General features: G+C 50.8%; 2 protein-coding genes across 3 annotated transcripts; both read right to left on the bottom strand.

The window, feature by feature from the left end:
- Positions 1 to 10: 10 nt before the first annotated feature.
- LOC107223099 lies at positions 11 to 16,025 on the bottom strand. 2 transcript variants are annotated; one of them, XM_046745016.1, is made up of 6 exons: positions 15,675 to 16,025; positions 7,610 to 7,988; positions 3,154 to 4,681; positions 892 to 1,406; positions 647 to 767; positions 11 to 568 (listed from the first exon to the last, which is right to left on the bottom strand). In XM_046745016.1, exons 2-6 carry the CDS (start codon positions 7,977 to 7,979, stop codon positions 532 to 534), a joined length of 2,571 nt encoding a protein of 856 aa, XP_046600972.1. In that variant the 5' UTR covers positions 7,980 to 7,988; positions 15,675 to 16,025; the 3' UTR covers positions 11 to 531. The 2 variants fall into 2 exon arrangements, with proteins under 2 accessions (XP_046600972.1, XP_015518164.1); XM_015662678.2 differs by having other exon boundaries at positions 15,665 to 16,025.
- A 4,100-nt stretch (positions 16,026 to 20,125) lies between these two features.
- LOC124295594 (glycine-rich protein DOT1-like) lies at positions 20,126 to 20,818 on the bottom strand. Its single transcript, XM_046746048.1, has 2 exons — positions 20,641 to 20,818; positions 20,126 to 20,430 (listed from the first exon to the last, which is right to left on the bottom strand). The coding sequence occupies exons 1-2, from the start codon at positions 20,816 to 20,818 to the stop codon at positions 20,126 to 20,128; spliced, it is 483 nt and encodes a 160-aa protein (XP_046602004.1).
- Positions 20,819 to 20,925: the final 107 nt, after the last annotated feature.

Raw genomic sequence — 20,925 nt, forward strand, 5'->3', positions numbered from 1 at the left:
CGCGTCAATATGACAATGCATGTTCTTTTATTAACAGTAAATATCGCCTGTATGCGTTTGTGTGCGTGCCGGTGTGCGTGCGTGTGTGTTTAGTGCAGTGTTTCGTTAATACCAGAATATACAACATTTTTTTCTCAATATATATATATATATACACATAATATATCCGTTATAAAATACATTTAAAATTAAAACATCTGGATAAAATTAGAAACGTGAATCAGGTGAAAGTTGAAATCTCCTAATTATTTCAGACTCCGTGTAGACCGACGTAAAATTCATCTATACAAATATATAATATATCATAGGAATAATAATCAATAAATTAAATATACACAAACGTATCTATGAGAATAAAATAAGAAACGCGAGCCGAGTTGATAAATCTAATTGTAAGATCCGTTGTTAGACGAGACTAGAGATCGCATGTACATTGTATATAGATAAAGTTAGAATCTAGTTCGCGAAGAATTTTTATATAACAATTAACACAAGCTGCTACGTCAAGTTATTATAACCGACTAATAATTCTCAGTAAGTCGACGAATCCGGGAGTGATTTGGGGTACCTGGAAAACGAAAGTTCACGTCATCGCAGGCATGCGGTGGTTTTGGAGTTGGACGAGGAATTTGGAAAAAATGCTGACCTGTGTCTCCTCGCGATTTCCAATTCCACGGGCCCTTCCCTGACGGCCTTGAAGAGTTCGATGACCTCGCGATGGGTGAAGCCGCGAAGAACCTTGCCGTTCAGGGTGAGAATCTCGTCGCCTGAAACGAGAGGCAAGGCAAGAATGAGTCCATGTGAAAGGAGGCGAACCGAACCGGGAGAACTGATTAAGAATTCCAGGCCTCGCCGAGCTCGCCGGCTGAATACGGAATGGCGGCCCCTTACCTTGAAGAAGAGACTTGGAGGCGTCGGCCTGGCCCCCGGGAAACACGCGCCTGACGAAGATGCCCATTTCACCTCGGGGGCTGTCTCGTCCCCCGACGACGCTGAAGCCGAGACTCGGACGGCCGAAGCCCTTCTCGAAACGGGCCGCGTGTCTGGTCGGGTACCGATGCGCTTCCAGGATCGTCTCGGGGGCCGAGGAATCCAGGGGAAGGAAGTCCGGCCGTCGACGATGGTCTACCACTCCGGAACCCGACACCGGCACCCGTCGATCCCGATCGTCGCAGAGCGAGATGTTCGACAGCGTCTTCGCGTTCTCGAAGTACTCCGTCTCCCCAGGAAACAGCGTCGGGACGGAACAGACCTGAGGAACGTTCTCGTCGTACGCCGTCAGCAGCTGGATCTTACTGCCCGTGAACGACGCCAAAAAGTCTTGAACCGCCTGCAGCGACTCCATCGTTCCCAGGTCACGACCTTCCACCTCGACGATCTCGTCTCCCAGTCTCAGTCTTCCGTCTCTGTGAAGAAACGGATTGCTCATGGTCGAGAATTTGTTGAGGCGTAATTTGGAGCCTGTATTTGACCATGCCAAGGTTCGTGTAAGCCTACTTTGAAAGAAACTGAACCTAGAAATTTGAACCTTTCAAGTCATGAAAATTTAAGGACAAAACCTACATCGAACCCCAAACTCCTAAAAACCTAAGTACCAAATCCTACTTTGTATCCGAGTAAACCCTGACAAGTGACAATTGGATTGGACGACCGGTGCAGGTGAAATCCTGAACACGGTGTAATTGGCGATTTTAAGCGATTGTCTATTCTCCGAGAACCGTACGCGATGTTAACGAGCGAAAGCGGCACTTATCGTTGCGAGGATTCAAGAAGGCGAGTGCACAAGTGTACAGGAACAGTGCCAAGAGTTCGGAGAATTTTTCATTTCTCGAAATTGCACAGCAGTCGTCAAGCTCGGACGATGTGTCGAGGTGGAAGTTTCACCTAATATAGCGATACATCGAAAACCGCTAACCGACTTAACAGAAGCTGTTGCAGTAATGAAGGCGTTTACCGCGAAGAGAGCACACAACCTGACCGATCGTCGAGCACATTCCTTCTTCTCTCTCTCTATATCTATCTCTCTCTTTCTTTCTTTCTCTCCGTTCTTTTCCCAAGAAAAGCTTTTACACCGTTCAAGCCCCGGTTTTATCACGCTCTTCAATACGTGTCGTACGCGATCTGAAAGCTGAGCGCTCCGCGTGTAGGTACGTACGTATAATTCCGAATGGAAACCGCGTAGCTTCGCGGCTTCGGTACCTGGGACGACTGTCGTTTGAGTAAACTTGAATATCTAAATCCAGTCGTTCGGTCGCTAACGAGGAACACAGTTTCACAGGGTACGAGAAGATCCAGTTCTCGACCTTGACACGACCCCGAGAAGTTTCAGGGACTCTTTACAAACGGTACGGAGGAACGAAGGGAATTGAAAAAGCTACGAAAGTGACGCTGACGGGAGGCTGAAGAGTCACTGATCGATGCGGAGAGCCGGTAAGCAAATCAGGGGGTTGACGGATGCATCCCACTTTCTCTCTCCACGATACGTGATTTAAGGGAGGGGGAATACAGCTTGGACGGTCTGTAATCGTACCGATTTTTAGGATTTTTTTTTTTTTTAAAGAAATCCTATACACGTAGTATAATTTGAGTTTCAGGGCCTTATTATTTATAGTTTCAACAACATTTTAGGATTTTTTCATCGAAATTGATAACAAAATGGCGGCATGGAGCATATAAGTAGCTAACGACTACGTTTTCAATCCGGTGACGCAGATTCCTCGGCCAATTTTTATCCGATCGGCACGAAATTTTGACACAATCATTAAAACATGTTTATCGGTTCGTTGAATTTCAATTCTAAATTTTTTTTTCAACATTTTGGCTACGAGATCGAACTCGAAAAAATGTTTTCAACTCGAACATTTTTTTCCACCTTTCACAAGTTGGACAGTAATGTGAAAGCGATGCGCTACCGCAAGAGCCCTCGAGCTTCTAGTCGTTCGCTGCTTGTACGCGCCATTTCGCCATTTTGTGGCTAATTTGAATGAAAGAATTCTAAAATGTCCTTGAAACTGTAAATAACAAAGCCGTCAAACTCAAATTGCTTCAAGTGCTTTCGTTTCCTTAAAAAAAAGCTTCTAAAAATAGGTATAATTGTAGACCGTCCAAGCTGTAACCCCCCCTCGTTCCCCTTGAGACGTTGCAACCATATACCTGTGGGCAATTCCTTTGTCCTCGAGTTCGACGACGACGTAACGAAGTCGGTCGGACCTCTGACGAGCGAGTCTGATGCCGAGAGTCTCGTTGGGATCGTTCTTGACCAGGTCGACCATCCGACATCGACGCTGACGCCGGACTCGCTCGACGACGTTGCCACCCTGAACAATGTCGGCGAGGAACCTGGTCTTCTCCCGCTGGAGTCTCGCCCTGTGCGGCGACGCGACGACAAGGCCCTCCGTCTCGGAAACCGGGATCTGATTTATGCTGGGTAGGATGCGGCCGGAGGTCGTTTGGTGCCAGCGCAGTCCGTCGAGTCCGCTCTCCGGGCGGTCCGGGTACTCGCTCGGCGTCGAACTCCGCGTCGGCTTCTCCATCTCCGAGTCGACGACGCTGCTCGTGTCCGAGCTGTCGGCGCGGTTGAGGCTCAGCGCCTCGGCCTCCGATGCCGCGGCCGATTCACCTCGGGGCCCGTCGCTGTCGTATCCGGACTCGTTGGAGCTGACGTAGTGCGAGGAGAGACGCTGCTCGGCGCTGGGCGCCGAATTTCGACGCTGAGACCGGAGCGTCGGCGCCGTTTCCGGGTCGGCGAGGTCGACGTGTTCCGTCTGCTGATCGTAGCCGGGGCTCCGGTACTCGGAGTAGGAATTGCGCCCCCCCGTTCTGAGGTAGGAAGCCGCCGTTCCTCCCGGGCGTGATCGGCGTCGACCCAGCGTCGTCGTCTCGACGGCGTCGTCGGTTCTGATGAGCGATGGAAAATGCTCCTCGGACACGGTTTTGAACAGTCGATCCGATTCCGGTCGATGAGAGACGGCGGAAGGAACGGCGTGACGTTCCTCGGGTAGAACGGAGAGCTTGGACCTGAGGAAGGCGTACGGAAAGCTGGTCTTCTTTCCCAGCTCCTTCGATTCCTTGCCGCAGTTCGGCTCGCGGAAATCGCAGCTTACCGATTTCCTCGCGAGATTAACGTCGGCGTTTCCATCCGCGTAATAGTCGCACGAGTAGAACGTCGTCCCGGGGTTCGGACTCTCCTGGACGCGTTCTCCCGGTTCGAAGACATCGTCGAGCAGCTGACCGGCCAGATTGTCGCAGGACACGGTCTTTCCGCTCTCCTTCCCGCCGATCCTGAGGTCGATTCCCTCCGAGGGGTCGTCGCCCTTGACGTAGGTCAGGGTCGTGTTCAGCTGGCTGGTACTGCAGCTTCTGAAGAGCGGTGCCTGGGGGTCCTTCTCCGGGGACCGAGTCGAGCGCAGGGCCTGAATCCCGTTCGACTTCCGGTTGCTCTGGGTCTGCTCGTCGGCGACGCTTTGCAGCGACCTGCGGTTGCTCTTGGCGGAGTTTAGCATCCCCGTAGACCCCATCCTGATGAAGAACGACTTGAACGGCGATGCGGACCGCTGCGGGGGGCTGAAGAGCCGCGTTTTTTCACCCGGGACTTCCGGCACCCCAACGGGGGACTCGCGGCAGCTGACCCTCCGGAAGGAGTCTATCTTCTTGCTCATCCTCCGGCCCCAGACGCCGAGTCCTGAAACGAAACAAACCGCGATTAGCGGGCCTCGTCGATCAGAAAACCACGGAGGCGAAAAAGGCTAAAAAGGTTGCGGAACGCGACGACATATGGTAGCCAGGAAAGACGCCGAGTCGACGAATAAGAAGCGGACGAGCGGACGGCACCTGGTTCCGCGTATTTTGGGACTAGTTTTTAGAGATGTCAACCCGACCGGCATACCTACGCCCAGTTAACGGCACCCGGTGCGTGCGGCGAGGGGCGGAAGGCGGAAGCGCGGAAAGGAGGGGGATGAGCCGGGACCGAAACGCCTCGGTTTCGAGAAAGGACCCAGGAACGGACCGAACGAAGAGGACCTCGTCGAGCCTCGAGGTCCCGCCGACGCTAACCAGCCACGGAAAAGGTGCGATCTTTCGGAATTAGCGCCGGTGTTCGAACGAGCCGCGATCCCCGCGGGATATTTTTAAAACGGACGACGAAGAATGCAATTCTGCACAACGGCGCAAAACACCGCTGCCTCGACCCCGTACCGAGGACACGGAAGTCGTCAGAGCGCGCAACCGTGTCCACTTAGACTCGCCACGCGACATTATCAATTCTTACCTCGGATTGCGAGAGGCTAACTACATCACGGATCGTGCTCGGCAGCAGCGCGGAGTCTGCGGAATCGACGCGCTTCACGATCGCAGGCGAATTTCGTATTCCAACTACATTCTGAACGGAGCCTGGATTCCGCGTATTCGAGAGGACCGGAGCGTCGTTGAAAAAATTGTACGACAAGGTTTCTTTATTTTTTGGTGGGGTTTTTTGATACCAGCTTACCGTTCAGCCGAACGGGATGTTTTTGGGGAATGTTAGGTTTTCGAGTTTGCTGAATCCAAAAATTACTTCCATTTTCATCCGTGACGTACAGTATTTTTGCAAAATACAAGATACTTGTATAAAAAAGGCATGACAACGATGAAAAAACTACCATTTCATCATGACGAACTAAACAATATTTCTTATAAAATTAAAAAAAACAATTTCTTCGTGAAATGCATTCGACATTCCGTGTTCGTTCTTTTTGCCTATGAAACCTTTTCTTCTTTTCTTTTGTACTTCTTCGAACACGTTTCCGCTTTCCATTTTCCGTTTCCCTGTTTGTATTACATATATTACCGCGGAGACCGGATTCTACAATAAAAATGAAATCTTTCCAATTGCGGTACTGAACTTCTTTTCGAAGAAAGTATCAATTTATTTATCGTTTCGTCCGTAGTGTGGCGCGAAAAAGAAAATCTTATCTTCGGTTGCATTTGCGCGACAAAAAAAAAAAAAAATAAATAAATATCAGCCGTAAAAATCAAACACCTTTCCGCACGGTACTCGGACCGTACAGTTTAAAGGGGCACGTTCTATACCGCGAGGATATCTTTTCTTGCAGCGACTTAGGAGGGGGAAGCGACACGCGCGTTGTTGGAACGGCCTTCTTGAGCTAACGTTTGAAAGTTAATAGCTTCCGTTCTTGTGTACAGCTCCTAACGGCAGGTGTTATGGACCGGATTGTAGAAAGGTAGATAGGTACCTGTAATTGGGTCTTTTTCTTCCGTTTCGTCGCCCCTTTTATTTTCGTCTTACTCGCCCCCCCCCCCCCCCTCTCCTCGAAGTTTCCATAGTCCGTCCCCAGTCGGCTAATGGGATGTCCGAGCACTCGGTCAATTTAGTGCTGCCGAGCCGGCTAGACGCTAATGGCGCGATTCCAATATTTACGGCTAGCCTTTCTCAATTAAAAAGGAAAACAGGGATACGCGGCCGAGAAAACTTATTTAGGATTTTAATTAAATATTTCCCACAGGTGCGTCGCGCATCGCGTGGCCGCGCATTCCTCGATCGTTCGATTATTCCTAGATCACTCGAGATCGTTGCGCAATCCGATCCGTAACAACTCGGTCTCGTCGGCTCCGCAGCCTCGCCGAGCCCTGGAACCAGTTGCAGGAACCATCAAACGCGGCGAAACTCGGTTATAAAATCAACCTGCAGCGACAGCTAATCTCGCCTCGAGGTCTCACACGCCTCGCGACTTATCTGTATTTTATATGTACATAGAACTCGGGACTCTTCGTGGCGTATAAATCATTTTGTCACCTTGGCTCTTTTTTACTGCACCGAATATACACACGTCCGCGGTACCAAATCCCTGCAGCCCGTCACACGTGAACTGGTATTTCAATCCTGATAAAAAGATTCAAAAAAATAGGACTACAACGAGTCGCTTTATCTTATACCAGGTATAATTCTTTCTTCCCTGACAACAGCTTCGCCGGTTTCACAACCTCTCGCCTAGCTTCGAAACGACGAGAATTAGGGTGACGTGTGCAGGTTACAGAGTCGAGGCGGTAATTGTAGCACGTATGAAACAGGCTATACCCGAGCGAGGGGTTTATTTCTCGTCGATTTCATGCACATCTGATTTCAATATTACAAAGATTTCAGGGATTTCAAGAGATTCCAAAGGATTTATCAAGAGAATTCAAATGCTTTCAGAAGACTTCGAAAAACTTCGAGAAACTTCAGAAGATTTCATGAGATTTGAAAAATGACAAGAGATTACAGAAAATTTCAAACGTTTCAAGGTATTTGACAATATTTCCGGAAAAGTGTGCGCCATATTCCAGGAGTGATTAACCCCTCGTACTCAAGCTATACCAGCAGGATATTTTCCGAAAGTGATACACACGAAGCAGGAAGAGAAAGAAGACACGGACGTGAAATAACAGTCCGCAAGTTCTTGGTCGTCGTCACGATCACCGTAATCAAGAGACTGTCAAACGGCGATTAAACACCGGTTGTAGCTGATGAAAAAGGAAAAAAAAAAAAAAACACCTTACGGAAAACACACACGCAACGATCGGGTACCAGGTATATTACACACGGCTGATGCGAGAGATACTCGATCTGCGGTACCTTTTTGTTTTTCCGGCTCGTGTTCCACGATGTAGGCCGGGACCGCGGTGACCATCTGATAGTCGGTCTCGGTACTGACCCGGGTGATGCGGCCCGATTGGTGGTCGGGTTCGTCCTGTCCATCCTGGTAGTTGTCCAGCGGTTGGACGTTGAGGTTCAGAGGCTGGTCGCCGCAGCTTCTTCTCGCCTGTTTCGCTCTCGGCGCCCTCGCGCCACCTCCGACGCTCTGGGTCTCCTCCGGGAACGGCGGGGATCCGACCGACGGCGACGGGGGTGGCGTACAGAAGGACGAGGACTCCTTCGGCGGCCTGGGTTCGCCACCGACCCCCTCGACGCTGTGCCGCTTAGACTTGGCCAGTCGCTTGAACATCGCAGCACCCTGTAATCGAAAAACGTTTGTTTGTTCGTTGGTTTGTTTTTTAACGGTCGATGACGTCCGGAAATTCGAGTAACTCTCGCGCGGCGCGGTTGCAAATGCACATCTTTGAGCGAAATCGATCTCTCTCTCCTGCGGCTGCGGAAAACGAGTTTTTTACAGGACTTAATACTCCGTAGAGTTAACCCCCAATTGGTCATTCTGAGTGAATTTTTTTGTTACCTCAACTTCAATTGCCGATGTTTTACAATAATTAGACAGTCAATTTTGGTTGGGAAAACTGAGAGACCTTTTTCTGCGATCCTTAAACAGTACCTGGATCTTATTTTTCTTAAAGATTTTTAAAAATCATCGTTGTAGAAGGAGGTCATTTTTTTTTTTTTTTTTTTGGAATTGGGGTGAATTTCACCCTGCGCAGCTGCGTGACCTTTACGCGATTCTACCAAGTTGTGACAAATTAGAGGTAAATTGCAAAGAGTAAAGGCCAGCTGGGCGACTGGCAAAGGAGAGGCTTGAAAAGCGCGACGAACGCGTGCGCCGCAAGGACGAAACAAGACTCGATCTCTCGTTGTTGAGCGGCATAATACACGGTGCAATTATGCGGCGGCGATACACCTGTTGCCAATCGATTACGCAACGCTCCGGAGTCGGACCGGCGGCGAAGAATTCCGTACTTTCACCGGGTGATCGGCGGGGGACCTTCGGGGCGTCGGTCCTAAAGGCGGGCTAAGGGCGTCATTATCGGGGAGGATCGATGACGCTCGGCGAGGAAGATACCGGAGAGAATCGCTCTCTCGTATACTCGGGGGATTTGGCACGGCGACAAGTCGCGTGCCTTTTGGTAACGCGCCGGAGGAACTCTCGACTAGCCGCAAATAGCGATCCGGGGGTAAAGACTCCTGGTTATAGATAGCTCGCGCTCTCTTGTATGGCCGAGTTCTGCGGGCCGATGCTGACTAGCGCTCTGCAGAATGCGAAACGGGCCCCCAAGACACCCACCCCCCCTCTGCAACCAGACGCGTCTCTCTAACCAACCGCGCCTGTAGAACCGCGAAGAGCGACGATGATGACCGGCGGCCGACGCGGCTCGCCTTAACCCAAATAAATTGAGAAACAAGAAACGAGACAACCAACCGGCTTCTGGGATACACTACTGTGTTCGAGATACCAGGAGATGATAACTTACAGCGTTGCCTGCAGTTTCGAATCGACTCGATCCTAGTGTGTGCTAACGGAAGTAGTCGATTAACTTTTTGCTAACTGGAGAAGGAGGAGAAGAAGAGGAGGAGGAGGAGGAGGAGGAGGAGGAGGAGGAGAATTAGAGGCGGAGTGCGGACCTCGTCGTACAAACAGAGTGGACCTTGTTCCATGATGCGTCTTGGAATCGTAGCCGCGGCTTGTACTTGCACGTCTCGAGAATGAGAAGCGTATGCAGATAATACGGTGTAATTGTAACCAATCGCGAGTCACCTCGGACGAGGTCGACGTTTTGTTTCTCTCTTGCGTCGCCAATCGACGTACTAAACGCGGTGACTAACTTTTAGTGATTTTTCGAGCTAATTCGCCAACGAGGCAACTGCTTAACTAATTCGAACCCTCGAGTGAATATGCAAGCGTGATTCGGAGGATCGCTCGAGCGATAATTCGTGGCAGGGTTTCGGTGAAATTAGCAAAGTGAACGTAAGTGAAGAACCATTGTCGAGAACCTTAGCGAAGCTCTCCATTAGCGTCGGTCAATCGATCGTTGATCCTTATAACAATATAATTGACGGCGAGGACGATGGCGTGTTTAACCGGGGAAGGTCACGGGGTTAACGTTCCTCTGTCAACACCCGTTTCAGAGTTAATAATACCCACGTGTGTCTGCCGAGCCTGCACTCCCCGAGCTCACGAATAGCTCGCTAGGTATACGACACAGAGGCCGGAGTGGAGGCCTCGGGCACTCACACGAAGGAGAATTTCCGCTTTTCACAAGCCCTAGTCCTCGACGAAGTGGAGACTACCTGTTGCACGTCGCGTCGCGGAGTCGACGTGTGGATAAGTCGAGCCGGGGTCAGAGGGCAGGCGGCACGCGTCGCGACGCTCCGCGATGGCGGGTCGAATTCGAGCGGAATATGAAGGAGGAAGAGGAAAGGAGAAGGAGAGATGGCGAGATAGAGAGAGAAAGAAAGAGAGAGAGAGAAAGAGAAAAAATGAGAAGGCTAGGCGTCGATTCGGGAGTGAGGACGCCGAGGAGCCACGGCTGGGCTGAATTTGCATCGGAAAGCCTCTCACGTTCGGAGAGGATAAGATGAGGGAGCCTTCGAGAGGAGACGAAGAAGACGAGGCGCAGGGCGGCCTTTGTACGCCTCTTGCCTTAGAATTCGTTCTTTTGCCCTCACACCGACTCCCACGATCAACTACACCCAAAGACCTTAGCACTACTCGACTGCATTCCGAAGGGTTCGCCGCTTCCTGCACGCGTCCTCCAGGCAGCCTTGTCCCCCGCTGACTCCCGCTCCTGCATCGAGAACCGACTATCGGAAATTTTAATTACCATTTGTACGATGCGGGACATTCGTTGAATGCATATTATCACCGTCCGTCGTCGCGCCGCCGAGTCATTCGAGGTTCAAGTACCCTTCGGACGGACGTCGTCTCTACTATTATACTTATACCTCGAAAACTGAGTGTCTCAGACTCGGAGGAAAACGCACGTGTCGTCCCAGTACTCGGTCGTATTATCGTTCTGGGACTCGAACTCACGAAATCGTCTGTCTCGAACCGAAAGAGCCTTCGGTGCTGGCCAAACGCCGTTCGAACCCTGTAACGGTGCTCCGTAAGTACTGCCGAGTCCTGGTTCAAACGTTGTTTGGATGTCGGTCGAAGCTCGACGAGATTTTCACACGAAACGGAGAGACGCGCTCGATGACCAGCGAAAACGAGACCTTTTCCGCTTAGACCTGCGTTGTTCCAACGTCGAAAATCGAACAGCACGGTGGCCTCGCGGTCAGAGCGGATAGCGCGTGTTACTAGCAGCGTAGTACCGCATGACGGAATTAGTATTCCGTTGTCATGTCGCAGAGCGTACGACGCACTCGGTCGCACCTCAGGACGAGGAGAATGCAACGGCAATAGTGGCGATGAAAGCCTGTTGTGGTTGTATTACAGAGGTATACAAGGAGGTGGGCAGGTATTACGGGTATTACTGGGACATGGTCGTGCCACAAGCCGGGATGAGGGGAGACGGTGCCTGTTTTCCTCCCTTTGTGCTCCTCCCGAAATCGACGACCCTGGCTGGTTCACGAGTCGAAATTTAACGCCTACATTTCACCCTACCAAGGTTCGTATATATCTACTTTGAAGAAAACCGAACCTAGAAAATTAAAGTACCGAGCCCTGCTTTGACGCTCTCGGTAAACCGTTGAACCTATTTTCATCGCTGTTCGATCTACGGCTCCTCCATTGGACCTGTGACTCCTCGTCTGTAGATATATTATTACAGCGACATTCGAGTGTTCACGATTAATAATCTGAGGGCTGTTTCGACATAATTTTGACGAGTTTCAATGACCTTTTGACTAATCGAATATACAGAAAATAGGATTAAACGCGTGTGATCGATCGGAATCGTTCAATCTTTATCAGCGGGTTAGAATCTTGAGCGTTGACGGAGGGTTCCAAGCCGGCAGGCTTAACTCGGTAAATCGATAAATTTTTGACAATTTTACCGTCAAATTAAGGCCTGACGTTGCATCGAAGTAGAACCGACTTTACTATCTTGAAGCCCTACGTAGGAGCTCCTCTAAAGTAGGAGCTAAATTTCGACTCGGGTTCGGTGACGAAGAGTGGGACGCGGTTAGCGAGAGAGGCGATCAGTCAGCCGGCCGCGGATCCCGTGAATGCATAATGGTGAATCATATCTTTTGAGAGAAGTAGAAGAGAAGAAGAAGAAACTAGATCATTAAGCCACGCAACCTTGGGTTTCTTGCCAAGTTCAGTGCACTCCGGCATCGACACGGTGTTCAGGTCCCCGCACACACGTACATGCGACGACCTCCGCAGCTTCTGACTCCGCGTTACTCCGAGTCCCTCCGCACCTCCTCCTCCACCTTACCCCCCTTTCCCGTTCTCCGGAGAGGTGGCTCGCCACCATCTAGGCATATCCTAGTTTTTGTCTAGCCGTTGGCTGGCTTCTTCGACGGACTAGTCTCAGGTAGCCCTCGAGCTCTGCTGCAGCTACCGCTTCTACTTACTCCCGTCAATCCACCGGGGCAATACAGAAACGCTCGGATCGAACCATCTACGGCGACCGCAGGATCCTCATCCTCCCCCCTGTTGCCGCCCATCCCGTTCCCTCGACACGACGCGATCTTATTTTCTTTATTACGCGATGTCGTGGCGACGATGAGAGGCGAATGTCTGTTCACCCTGTAGCCGATGGAAAAGGAGATCACAAATGTCCGAACCGATTCCCGTCGTTTCGAAGGTAATTCGTTCCGTCGTCAACATTTTTCGGAACTGCCGATCCTTTTCCAACTTTCGCGTCCTTTTCTGGACGACTCGGTACTGTTCGGACCCCGCTAGGTCCCCGCGATAATAAAGGGGGAAACGTCGATCCTCGATATCCTGAAGCGTTGAAAAAAACTCGTTTCGAGATCGCGCGTGACTCGGTCGCATGATAAACTTTTACGAGTCCAGCGGAGGGGCGAGGGGGTCGCGGGGTCCGGGGCCCGACTCTTGCGGTTCACGCGGCCCGTGTGCAATACCCCCGTCTGCGTGTCAGGATGGTCAAGTTTTCGAACCACGACGACTGTCAGCCCACGTTGAGCATAGTCCTGCAGCGTCCTTCGACCCGGTTGACCAGTCTCGGTACCCTTCTGTCGCTCAACATCCGATACCTACACCTCCTTCTCGGATACCCGCCTCGCCACGGCTCGGCAGACATCCTTTTCCTCCTGCCCGAGCCTTGTTTAGCCGACGATGTGTCGCACCATCGGATCGCAGGACGAAATCACGAGAAAATTCAATATCCTAGACGATCGTTGAGTAATGAATTTACGCTCTTCTCTAATGCTTTTCGGATCTTGGATTCCTCGTAGAAAGAATTTCGATTTTTTAACGGAAATAAGAATCGGATTGGAAATATAAAAATAAGCTAATACATTACAAGCCCGTAAGGTATACACATAAAAATAAATAAAAATACTTCGGTAATTGGTTGGCGACCTCTAAATATTTTCCTATCTTCTTCAGGTTTGACGACAATTTTTTTTCAGTATTCGTGACAAATGTTTCGACTGGTGCGTTGAAAAAAGAAATAAATAAAAAAACACCGTTAAAAAATGAGCCACGTTACACCTGCTGCGAGAGGCGTTACAGAGCCGGGCACGAAACAACGTATTGTTTTAGGATTGCGGAGCGGCCGGATAGACGAGCCTAATAGGTTGAAGACACGCTCCATGGAACGCTGAATCTTCGGTGGACCGGATCGCCTGTAGTACTAGACGGTATCGGTGTAAAACTGCGGGGTACTATCGGTACCTACCTCCAGGGTAACGACTGCTCGCCGTCTACCTTGGGAGGCTCGAGAAGCGCTGAGAGGCGCCCGTCGGGTCACGGTCCGAGTGAATTTTAATTGCGACAATATACTTGCAGCCTCCGCGAGGAGGATATAAGGTGCCATTTCGGTCTCCCGTGTCCGACGGAATCGTCGCGAAATACTTTCGACGACGTGGAATTTGCCTCGATGACAATTCCGAGAGAGGATCTGCAAGCAGAGGCGGCGGCGGGGAATTAATACCGCGGAAAAAGAGTCGGAGGCGACGTTTTTTCGAGAGTGAAAAAGAACCCAAGGTGGCTCATCCGCGTTTTACGGATTTTACGCCTACCTGCGACGGTAATTTTGATTAAAGCGAGGCCTGCGCGTTGCACCTGCCTCCTTCACATCCGTCGCGATTTCGATTAATTTTAATTAGAAACGCTCTGAACGACGGTTGCTCGAATTATTTCGTTGTAGCTGCAGGAATTCGCGGCGATGCGACGAGCCCGTTTCTGCCCCTCGTGATTTTTATCCCTTCGCTTCGCTTCATCGGCCAGGGTTTGAGACTCGTCGCGAGAATAGCAGTATGAGATACGTCTGCGAAGTATCGGTGGAGTTGTCAAGCCTCCGGAGATTCGGAAGAAGCGATCTTTGCGTTGGACTTCAGTGCGATATCAGACCCTGATTTGACGATAAAAATGTTCGAAATTTACCGAAATGCCAAGCTTAGGCTCGCTTGAAACCCCCCTTCAAACGCTCAAAATCCTAACCAGCTGATTAAATGTTCATCGATTCCGATTGATTTCGTATCGTATTCTCTGTATATTCGATCAGTTGAAAGGGTTTTTGTATTTGCGAGAACGTTGAATGAATACAGTTGAAACGCGATACTTAATTTTCAAATGTTATCGAAACTCGTCAACATTATGTCGAAATAGCCCTCGGATTATTAATCGTGAACACTCGAATGTCGCTGTAATAATATACCTATATATGAGGAGTTACAGGTCCAACGGAGGAGCCGTAGATCGAATAGCGTGAAAATGGGTTGAATCGTCTACCGAGAGCGTCAAATTACGATTTGTTACTTTAATTTTTAAGAATCTGAGGTTCGACGTAGGATTTCTAGGTTCACGTTCCTTCAAAATAGGTTTACACGAGTCTCGGTAGGCGCTAAATTTCGACTCGGGACGGTTCTCCGCCTGCTACGGAGCCTCGACTTCAAAGAGAGAGAGAGAGAGAGAGAGATAAGCCAAGGTAGGTATAGCGGGCATAATAATTGTAGCGACGAATGCTCGACCCATTAGCCGTCCGATCCGGCTACCTGCCTATTAATTTCCGAATGAAAGGAGGAGAACTGCCGCTGGTGCTTCTGCTGGTACACCGTGCGTCGCGCGGAGGCGAGAGATGGCATTATCATATGCAGCTATGCAGTCAGACACGCCGCTTGATTATTTTGTACGATGCAAGGCCATCCTCTAGGTATGCTTCTTCAAACCTCGGGCTCTCCTCGCTCGCCTCGAGATCTCCTCCCAGGCCGAGGGTAAATACGCGACGGACTCGCGTCTAGTACTTGTGCTCGACAAAAAAAAATAAATAAATAAATAAATAAAAAAAAAAAAAACATAAAAAATATACGAAAAATTCACCGTAGGGGTTCGCCATCGAGAGTCCGTGCCGATGGACGTGTGCGAGAAATGAACGTTAAAGTATCGCACAAAAGCCAGGGTCAGTCGGGGTCACCCAATGCGATTTGGTTTATGACCCAGGAACACCTCCTCTCCCTCCCCCTCCCCCACCCCCCCGCCCCCGCTCTTCTCCCTCTCCATATTATTGTACTTTGCGAATGATTTACGGCCGGGACCTGTTTATTTTTTAAATTCTTTCATTTCTCTCCGCGTTACGTTTTTTTCTTTTTTTTTTCTCTCTACTATTTTGTTTTCCCGTTTTTCTTCCCGCCTCCCCCGACTTTTTCGCATCTCCTCGCAACTCTTCCACACGCGCGGTACCTTGTAACCATCGACGTACACCGCGGCAGAGAGTAGAATCGCATTCGAATTCGAATCGAGTCAACGTTCCGGCATTCGATCGTCCGACAACACACGCAGCGACGACGACAACAATGCGAAGAACGCGAGAACGCGGGATTACAACTTACCGATACTTGCCTAGTTCGTCACCATCACCAATGACGACGGGTGGCTTTGTTTTCCTCTGTTGTTACACTCGCGGTACAACGACTAATCGTCCAACCGGTCGTTTGGTGCAAACAATGTTGTCCGCGCTCGATCGGCGGGACGTACATAGATCTCGTCACACGCGGCGCGAACTTTGACCCCTCGGGGGTTGGTCTCCTCGTTAACGGGATTAAAGGCACACAACAAACTGAGGCTCGCGCACGCGGGTATATGTCGCGATTAGTTTAGGTAGAAGCGGGAGGAAAAGGCGAGTGTGTGAAGGAGAAAACGAGCGGCAGGGAACCCGTGCGACCTCGATCAATGCCGTGCGCAGACCAGCGCAGACTGTCCGCAACGGGGAACGTAGAGAGACCGTGATGTGTCGTGGTTTCCCCCACCCGAGCAACCCCACTCTGCCGCCCCTAGGCCGTGACACGACCGACATGAACCCAAAACCGCGTGTTTACTCGACCCCCCCCAGGCGGGATCATTGCCGGACGATCTTCTCCCACCCCCGATGCATCGTGCGCTCGGTGGTGATTGATTCGATCGAAGGTATCCGCGGAATTCACATCCCTGGATACCATTTCCTTGTTCTCTTGTGTATGTTCCTTGATTGTTTTTGTCAGCAAACTCACCGTTTTTCCATTCTTCCCGGGTCGAAATTTTGGTTCGGAACCTCCTTTGACGCTCCAAATCGTAACCAGCTGATAAAGGTCCATCGATTACGGTTGATTACGATAGAAATACAATAAATACGATCGAAACGTATGAAATCGAATTAAAAAGTAGGGCTCGGGACTTGAATTTTCTAGGTTCAGTTTCCTTCAACATAGATTTATACGAACCGTGGTAGGGTCAAATGTAGGCGTTAAATTTCGACTCGGGTTTGTTTTAGTTTTCTTCGTAATAGTATCGTCACTCACAGGTTTGCTTTTGCCCCAGGCTTACCCTTCAGCTGCATGCTCATTTTCTACTCCGCGAAGCGTGCAGAGACGCTGTGGAAGAGTGGCTAATAGCTTCTAATGACGAAGTCAAGTCAACTTGCGTAATTTCGTACCCAGGTCTACGTCATGAGCAACGAACGCCGTGAGAGGAGGTGGAAGTATCGCCGGTGCAACGAGGCGGCAAGATCGTCTTGTGTGACTCGGATCCAGTTGTGGGAACTTTAATCGTCAATGCTCGGCCAGTCGTTGAAAACGTCTTCATGCTTCACCTCGTGGGTTCTAACGCCAGTTTTCTGCCGCTCTCTTTGCATTGCGGGCCTGAAAAAGCACCTCCAACCTCCAATCTCGTTATACGAAATTACAGGGTTACGCCGTAAGAACAATCCAGTCTTGGCAATCTGCCGGACAAGGCTGTTCAGTGATGAAATCCATCCCTTTCGTGGAAAATACACACCATGATTCCAGGTGCGTTTCGCCGCGTTGGCTCCTTTGCACTGATGGAACTCTCCTTGCCACGCGATCCAGGATCATTAATAATTCCGCGTAGCGTGTACGCACAGGAATTGGAAAGGTACGGTAGACTGGCAGGCAGGCTGGCAGGCAGGCAGGCAGGCAGGTATAACCTAATCAGTTTTCACTAGCGTAGTGCCCTAGCGGTGGCCGCGCTCTGGCGTGTCTAATTGAGGCATAGGATCGGAGGATGAGGGGGAGGAGAAGAACCGGGAGGGGGATGAGTGCTTTCTTTCATTTTTACCAGCGAAGAGAATTCCCGCGTCGCTCGAGGACCCCCGGCGTTAACGATGGGTAAATAGGTATGCGGGTGAAATGCGCGAATTCCTTGTTTATTGTTTCGCGTTCTCTCCTCTCTCGCAATACGCCTCCGTGCGCAATAATTACACGGGTGGGTAATCCAGGCAGGTGAAAACTTGAAAACGGTGAGAACTGAGAAGTACCGTCGCCGTAACAACAGCCGAAGCGTCCTTAATTCCAGGCGTTCGTATTCTCATCGACGAAATTCACTATGGCCGACGATCACAGATGGACCCTGTTACGATATGTGCGACAGGTGCGATCCTTCCCGTGCCGCAGAGCCGCCTCAGGCTGTGCTCCGGCCGGACACGATTCTATTAACCCGTTTTACCCCATTGCGTGGTATTATAAGGAAAATAACGTGGTATTACCGGGCAGCATTACGCCAGCCGGCTTCTACCGCGTGTTTCGCTTGCAGATCCGACGATCCGCGATTCCAAGCGACGGAAGAAAGGTGGAGCATGGGTCGAAATTTAACGCCTACGTTAAAGGAACTCCTACGCATGGCTTGAAGGTAGTGAAGTAGGTTTTATCTCCATGCAATATCAGACTCTGATTTGATGGTAAAAATGTTCGAAATTTACCGATTTGCCGAGTTTCAGGTTCAACGTAGGCCTTGTCCTTAGAGTTTTAGGACTTGAAGAATCAACGTAGGATTTCTGGCTTCAGTTTCCTTCAAAGTAGGTTTATACGAACCGCGGTGGGGTCAAACGTAGGCGCTAAATTTGGATTCGGTACAGGAACCAGGCTGTGGCGAACCGTGGACGACCCCGTGTCGAAATTGATCAAGGACTGGTAGGAAAAATCAAAAACAAGAATATAATGGTTAGATCCAGGTTGATTGGCCTATGATTACGGGTAACCTGCGGCTCCGCTTCCATTTCAAATGTGCCGTGATCCGTCGGTCCGCCGGGTCGGATCAAGAAACGCTACCTGAGCCCGAGGCGATCAGCGAGCGTTCCGGGCAACTGCGCTGCGGCGCTACGCCGCAGGACGAAGCGATAAGTGGCCGGATCCCTCGATCCTCGATCGTCGCTCCCCGGCGACAGCGGCAGGTCGCGGTTTTCGGCCGATTTGGCCAGGGTGCTTGCGGGAGTGCATAAAAGCTCACGTTTCACCTTCGCCGGCCATCTGCCGCCCCCCGACAATCGAGATAGAGGGATAATAGAGCCAGTTCGCGTGATCCTGCCGTGCCGGACAGCCCGGTGCCTTCTCCCCGAGTTCTCGTGCCAATGATTGCAGAGTACTCCGGAGTAGGATGTGACTCCTCGGCCGACACCGACGCGGTCCTGATGCCTAGGAGGCCGCTCTTTCTCCACCTTTTCTTTTTCCCTCTCACCTCTTTCCACTCGCCGTATGTACACACGGGCAAACGGTTCAGTCACCCGTCCGTCGCCCGATGCACGCCTCTTTGTTTTTCTCCTACTCCTACGAGGCTTCATTTTTCTATCTCAAGCTCTATTCCTGGGCCTTTTTTGTTCCGCTTCTTTGTCCGCGCTTCTCGCTTTCTCTTTATCTGTCCGTACCGCGAGTTCCCTTCCGGCTCCACGTACCTACGGAGCTACGCACCTATAAACGGCCCTTTTCCACCTTTCTCGCCGTCTCGTCGCCAACCCGGGACGGAAAATTTCCATCGAAGGAACGAACAGCCGATCTCTCGCGGCATTTATCCGTGCGCCAATCCTAACTCGCACTGCGCAATGGCAACGGTGGGCAGGTATGTGTGATTCCGAGAAAAGGAAACGAGCGGCTAATACCACCATTAAGTAAATTAAACCAATTACACTACTCGCCGAGAGAGGCCGCATCGTCGGATTCCCCGCGTAAATGCACCTCCCGCAGCCTCCTCTTCCTTCTCCTCGACGGCTGTCTCTGCGTCTCGATGTGGCCCCGGGGTATCATCGCGTCATCTCGACCGCCGTGTCCTCCGGGCAATTGTCAAACCCACATCGATTAAATAGCAATTACGACCGCAGCGTCTCTGACGCCACGGCGCCACGCGTTGCGATACCTTCAGGGAGGAGGATCGAGGAGCGAGGTAAGCTCCGCGCGTGACGGTCCACGGAATACGGGACGACGATTCTGTCGCAATTTTCTGCAAGCTGTGTAAAACGTGGATCTGTTGAAGAAAAAAAAAAAAAACAATAAACGAAACTAAAAAGGAATGGGAAAGACCACCTTGAGCAACGCCGAGCCGCTTGATGATAAGAATTAATAAAATGTCATCAGTTTTGCGGTTTCGTTCCGAGAGGAGGTGTAATTCATTTCCACCCGTCGACGCGCAAACTTTTCGTATAAAAGCAAAGGGATACGGTGTCTACCCGACGTTATATTATACTAGATTGTTATGTTGTCGTTGCAATGGGTGAGTAGCTCCCGCGGTCCCTTATCGCGATTTTTTTCGCTTTTCGACATCGGCGTATTCTCAATTCCGTTTTCCGTTTTTGTTTTTCTTTTTTTCTTTTCTCATTATTTTTTGATCATTTTTTTTCTCCCTGCGTAGTTTGGGATACTTGTTTTGATCAACTGTACGCGCTGCCTCGGCCTCCAGAGGATCTCCAGGCAGGCTGGTTACTCCTACGAAAGACCAAAGGTTGAATTCTCTCTACCCTCGCCTCAGGAATACGGACCACCACCGGTGCAGAATTATCCCAGCTACAATTACCCTCAGCCCCCTGCTTACAACTATCCTTCACCTCCGCCTCCACCCCCACCCCCACCCCCGCCACCTCCACCACCTCCTCCTCCACCACCTCCTCCTCCGCCACCACCGCCACCTCCTCCACCACCTCCTCCGCCTCCACCTCCACCTCCACCCCCGCCTCCGCCTCCTCCCCCGCCACCGCCAACATATTTGCCTCCAGCTCTCCCGCCCTCGCCTCCGCCCCCGCCACCGCCTCCACCTCCACCTCCTCCGCCCCCTCCTCCTCCGCCAACCCCAAGTCCAACTCCGCGTCCAATATCAACACCAGCACCGACATATCTGCCCCCTGTTCGATCCCACCCAGCAAGTGCATCGAGTTCCGCAAGTGCGAGCGCGTCGGCGAATTATGGATTCAATAAAACACCATCCGTGACGATCGCTCGTCCACAATCGACCGCGTCTGCATCGTCTTCGGCATCGACGCCTAGTTATAACTATCCGACACCTGCGCCCCCGAAAATCCCAGCTCCGTCGCCGCCGCCGAGAACCTATTTGCCTTCGTCGCCTCCGTCGCCTCCGTCGCCTCCGCCGACGCAGAGCAGGAAATACTTGCCACCTAGTGGATAGTCGGAAAATATTATGTATGCTGCGAGGGGCGAAAATTTGATTATGATAAACGGTAATTTGATCCCGATAATGACATGTGCGATTGCAATCTGTATCGAATTGTTCATTGATAGTTTTTCGACACTGTATATCTAATTGTACGATTGACGAGGAGTAGAGGATCTCGAAATAAACGGTTAGAGAAATTTTATTTTGAAAATGAAATTGAAGAAAG

Source organism: Neodiprion lecontei, chromosome 7 (genome assembly GCF_021901455.1).
Source record: "Neodiprion lecontei isolate iyNeoLeco1 chromosome 7, iyNeoLeco1.1, whole genome shotgun sequence".
Taxonomy (NCBI): domain Eukaryota; kingdom Metazoa; phylum Arthropoda; class Insecta; order Hymenoptera; family Diprionidae; genus Neodiprion; species Neodiprion lecontei.